At 34.1% G+C, this 5,622-nt stretch overlaps 1 protein-coding gene across 1 annotated transcript; it reads left to right on the forward strand.

Annotated features, from left to right (window-relative positions):
* Nucleotides 1-2,974: 2,974 nt before the first annotated feature.
* On the forward strand, nucleotides 2,975-4,519 carry LOC135839818 (uncharacterized). Its single transcript, XM_065356029.1, has one exon. It carries the CDS (start codon nucleotides 3,097-3,099, stop codon nucleotides 4,366-4,368), a length of 1,272 nt encoding a protein of 423 aa, XP_065212101.1. The 5' UTR covers nucleotides 2,975-3,096; the 3' UTR covers nucleotides 4,369-4,519.
* Nucleotides 4,520-5,622: the final 1,103 nt, after the last annotated feature.

Below are 5,622 nucleotides of genomic sequence, written 5' to 3' on the forward strand. Positions count from 1 at the left end.
CGTTATTGAGAAAAAGGCACATGAACATCAAAAAAGTACATTTTGAAAAAAAATGAGTTCAAAGTTGAAACTATTTTTTTTTTAAATTTAATTGGGGACATCTTGAATTTTTAAGAATTGATTTTTCAACGTATTATTAATATCATGTTGAAGAGAATTTAATGGAGAATTCAAATATGTAAAAAATTCAAATTTTGAGGTTTTGACCAAAGAACCGAAATTGATTTTGAACCCTCCCCGTTTTTATTTTGCAGAAATTTTGAATTTTGAAGAATTGATTTTTCAATTGAAAGGGAAAAAATTGATATTTCTGAAGTGTTACATGCATCATTTTGAAGACAATTGAATGGCGAATTCAAAGACGTGAAAAATTCTATTTTCAATTTTTTAACCAAAATTGATTTTGGATCCCCCCTTAACCCCGCGAACCCCCTCACCTCCCTCCCCTTGAGGCGAAAATTTATGTGTAAATGAGCCAATTTGTCGCTAATGACGTTTGAAAGAAATTGTTCTTCCCTTAATAGCGATTTTGGGGGGGAAACCTGGTCTGAAGTTTTCTAAACCAAAATTTTAGCTGCCCACGTTAATTTTTGGAGAAATTATGAAAAAAAATACTTCCCTTTTTTACAGATTTATGATCTTTTTTTCTAATGTTTATTTGGTGAAAATGATGAAAATAAGTCTTGATGAGAATAATAGGTATGTATCTAGAGTGTTTTTTTGACCAGGACTTTTTGATTATTCTAGTTTTAGTTTTTCATTGAATGATGAGAGGTGACAGCCTGGAAATTGGCTCAAATAAAAGACAATCATCGTTAAACATCTAACAAGGGAACCTCTTGAAGTGTCACACTCCGATTTGAACGGGACCGCGATTTTTGGAAAGAGCATAGTCTAAAACCCCCAAAACCAAATTTTCAGCTGCCCAAGTTCATTTTTCGATTTTTGGCGAATTTTTGAAAATTCAAAATTGATTGTTTTTGGCGATTTATGCTTTTTTTAAAAAAAATTACGTACTTCTTCAATAAAAATGGTCAAAATAAGTCCCAAAACTAATATACTTATTAACCAAATCCAAATTTCACCATTTCCAGCCATTCTGGAGCCTCCAGCGCGATTTTTCAATTTCTCCAGAATTTTGAATTTGCTCCAGAAGGCGTGAATATGAAGTTGGGCAGCTAAAAATCGAGTTGTGTATTATACTCGACCTGTTTAACGAGTTTTTCCACATTTGAGCAGATTTTGTGAGTGACACCTCAAGAGTGGTTTTTTGAGGTGTCACTCTCGCTCCAAAACGGCTGGAAATGGTAAAATTTACGCTCCGGGGCTTAGTTCTTAAAGAAATACAGCGATTCGTGCAAATTTCAAAAATTTCCTCACAAACGGATATCTTTTGATTTTTTGGATTTTTTAATTTTGAAAAAAGCTGGTCAAAAAACCACTCTTGAGGTGTCACTCCCAAAATCGGCTCAAATGCAGATAAATTCGTTAAACAGGTCGAGTGTAATACACAACTCAATTTTTAGCTGCCGAACTACATATTCACGCCTTCTGGAACAAATTCAAAATTCTGGAGAAATTGAAAAATCGCGCTGGAAGCTCCAGAATGGCTGGAAATGGTGAAATTTGGATTTGGGTGATTAATATTAGTTTTGGGACTTATTTTGACCATTTTTATTGATAAAGTACGTACTTTTTTTTAAAAAAAGCATAAATCGCCAAAAACAGTCAATTTTGAATTTTCAAAAATTCGTCAAAAATCGAAAAATGAACTCGGGCAGCTGAAAATTTAGTTTTGGGGGTTTTAGACTATGCTCTTTCCAAAAATCGCGGTCCCGTTCAAATCGGAGTGTGACACCTTAAGAGGTTGCCTTGTAAGGAATAAACCACGAATTGATTTTTAGTTGCCCAAATTAATTTCCACTCATTTCACGAGGTTAAGATTTCGGGAAAAATCGAAAATTGCGCTGGTGGCTCAGGAGGACTCGAAATGGTGGAATCTGGGGTATCAGTTTAATTATTTTTAGGACTAATTTTCATCATTTTAACCGAATGAATACTCAAGTAATGTATTTTTTTTTTTAAATTGTCAATTTCGGATTTCCAAAAATTCGCTAAAAATTAGAAAATTAATTTAGGCAGCACGCAACTGAAATTTTACTTATGAAGGTTCTAGGCCATGATTTGTTTCCAAAAATTGCGGTTGTTTGTATTTAAATTGGTGACGAACACGTTCAGAGGTTTTCTTGTATAAGTTGGTCTTGGTTAAAGTTAAAATTGAAAAGATCTGAAAAATTTAAAACGTGAGTCTAAAAAATAGGCAAAAGTCAGGGAAAATCATTTATCTGAATGATTGGACTAGTGGTGGTGACCATGTAGATTTTCACTGATTCGAACCAGGTACTTCGCTGAATTTTTATGTATAGATTTATTTCTTGGATTAGACATCACAATTTTCCTTCAGTAGGTAGTTCATTTTTTTTTTTTTTTTTTTTTTTTTTAAATACCTAAACGATTTAATAGGTTTTTGACTGTACAGATATTATGTTTCGTTTTAGTTTCGTATTAATATTAGATTAATTTTGTCGGGAAAACGCAATTATCCGAAGATGAAAGTTCAAACGTGTTAGATAAGGGTAATGAACTGATCATTCCTCTGGTCAGTTTTCCGCCTGACTCGTGTTTATAGAAGCTGTGACGTGATATGTAGGTACCTACGTTTGAATACCTAATCTATAAAGGTAAAAGAACTGGCGCCCTACTGATTTTATTACGTAGAATTTGAAATTCACTCGCATATTTTTGAGACAATCAAAAAAATACTATCATTTTTCATTTTCTATGATTTGGTCCAATTGGTTCGTTTGATGAATCACTTCACTTGGGAATTTCGGAAAGACATATAAAAGGTTATAGTCACGTCATATCTACTCGTGTAAAAAGTTTGTTGTTTGGAACATCTATATCCACCTTTTACCACTATCTTATCGCAACAAACTCTCGTGTCCGTTACCGATACGAAATTTCATTTTAGAACCAGTTGTGCTTTATCGCAAACTTGTGTTAAAACTTACCTATCGAGTCTCGTGATTGAAAATGAATACATTCGAGTGGCTAAATCGTTTCGTATTTCGCGATTATTTCTCGAAAACCGAGTACTTTCGGAATGGATATTCGTTCAAATGTTTCGAACCCGAGAATTCCAAATTATTGGATGGATTTTCTACCGATGGATTATGCGGTCGTATTGTTTACGTAGACGTCAACGGTCAAGAATATCGTACCAAGTCGATGATCATCAAAACAATGCTAGCGACTGATTTCCGCACAAAGTACGTAGAGTTAGCTTTCTCCAACGAATCCTTCGTGTACACAGTCGTCGTACCATTTTTCGCCAAACTGGACCCTTCTATCGTTAATTTATTCCCCAAGTTTTACTACCAGTGCCTATCGCTGCAAAATGAAGACGAACGAGGCTCGATTGTTTTGGAGAATTTGATCGAATCCGGTTACAAATTACCCAAATCCAAAGTATTCTTGGACTCGACTCATTTGAAATTAATTTTAAAGAAACTAGGCGAATTCCACGCGTATTCGTACCAAGCCAAGAAAACTCATCCCGAGATATTCGCCAATATCGCCGCCAACTTGATCGAAACTCATCACACGTGTACTCTGGAAACACCTTCACATTATTACGATACTCTGAACGAGAAGTACTTCCAGACTTTATCCATCGACGTCGATCCTCGATACCGGAATAAACTTCTAGAAATTCGTGAAATATTAAAACATCCGATCGAATTCTTCGAGGATATTTTCACCTCCTGCGAAGAACCCGAAGCTGTGATTTGTCACGGTGATTTCCTCAGGAATAATTTACTATTCAGGTATAACGCCGAAGGAATCCCAGTCCAGGTCAAGTTCATCGATTTAGCAAATTCTCGGTACTGTTCGCCGATTGTCGATTTGGCCACCATATTGTACATGAACACAGACCAGAATACCAGAGATTTGTATTGGGATGAGTTGATCGACGAGTATTACAATTCTTTGAAGAATACCTTCCCCGAAAACGACCTTGTTCCTAGTGAAGATCAGATAATGGAGCAATTCAAACGTAAATCTTTGTTGGGATATCTGAGTGTTTCGTTTTTCATACCTTATATGCTGGAGTATGAAAGTAATCCTAGAACGGATTGGTTAACGTCGTTGTTTTCGCCCGAGTTCGAAGAGTACAAGGAGCTGAGTTGGTGGGTCGTTCCTGGCGAGATTTCGGCTCGTGTTATTTTGAAAATGGCCAAGGAAGAGAGAGTTGCGATGGTGACTGATGTTTTAAAAGATATTATTGATAGAGGTTTCGTGTAAATTTTTCATTCGTTGGTCATTGTTTTGTATCTGATTTATTGTATGTATTTTTTAGAGTTAATTTACCTACCGGGATAACCATTTTACTTGTATTTTTTATGGTCATTGTACTGTTTCAATATTTCTGTGTGAATAAAGTTGGAAATTAGTACCTAGGTAATCATTCTATCTGAAAAAATTCCTAAAATTTGAGCGTTTGAAAAATTGTATGGTGAGGAGGGGGGAGGGATTGTTGGAATTGAAAGTCTTTTTCACGTTCATACCTGAAAAGATCTTAAGTGAATTTCATCCCAAACGTAGCATTAATTCAGCTTCAAGTTGAAACGTAAACTATTGAAAAACTAAATAAAGATTGAAAAAAATTTTAAAAAAATTTTGAAAATGAGGAAAACATTCTGAAAAAAAAGGTGAAAAAAAGTATGCTAGAAATGGTCTTTAGGTGCTCTTTATTTGTCAAAACAAGGTGTTCAACTGTTCAATTCTGTTGTATAGTAACATTTTTTTAATCAATGCGAATTAATTTTTCTCTCTTTACTCTCGTTAGTTTTTTTTATCAATTTAATACACTTTTTATCCTACCTACCACCTACCAGTTTTGTACCTTTATTTTTTTATTTTTTTTTTTTGTCAAGATAAGTGTATTTTGAAAGGACAAATAATGTATCATGGAGGAAAGGCGGTAGAATTGGTATAAAATTCCTCGTTGAAGATCTTTCAAAATTTTGTAAAAGCCCTGCATTTCAGATTGGAAAATTTTAATGAGCATCATGCCAATAATATTGATGTGATTGTTTACTCCCACATCCATTTTAGATGAGGGCAGGAGGGGGTGGGAAAATTCAATTTTTGAATATTTTGGAGAAGATGGAAGATTGCTTTATAAAAGGAGGCAAACATCATTTTCGGTCAAACTTTCATGGAAATATCCTTACTTAATTTTTAAATTTGGTCAGTTTTTCATTTTTTTTTTTTTTTTTTTTACAGAAATTATTTTTGAAGAATTTTTTTGATACAGTGCTCCGTTTTGAGACATTTTGAGAGATTCCAAATCTCAATTTTTTGTTTATTTACCTACGAGTACCTATATGTGTATTTTCCAAGTAGCATCGTTCAGTCGAGTTTTACATAACTATGAAATTTTCTAATGATTTTACAGTTTGCAGGAGCTCAAAACTGCAAACGTTCAAATAAGTAAACATGATTAGCAGGCGCTTCAAACTGCTAAATTTTCAGATAAATTTTCAAGTTTATGAT

This window comes from Planococcus citri, chromosome 3 (assembly GCF_950023065.1).
Source record: "Planococcus citri chromosome 3, ihPlaCitr1.1, whole genome shotgun sequence".
NCBI lineage: Eukaryota > Metazoa > Arthropoda > Insecta > Hemiptera > Pseudococcidae > Planococcus > Planococcus citri.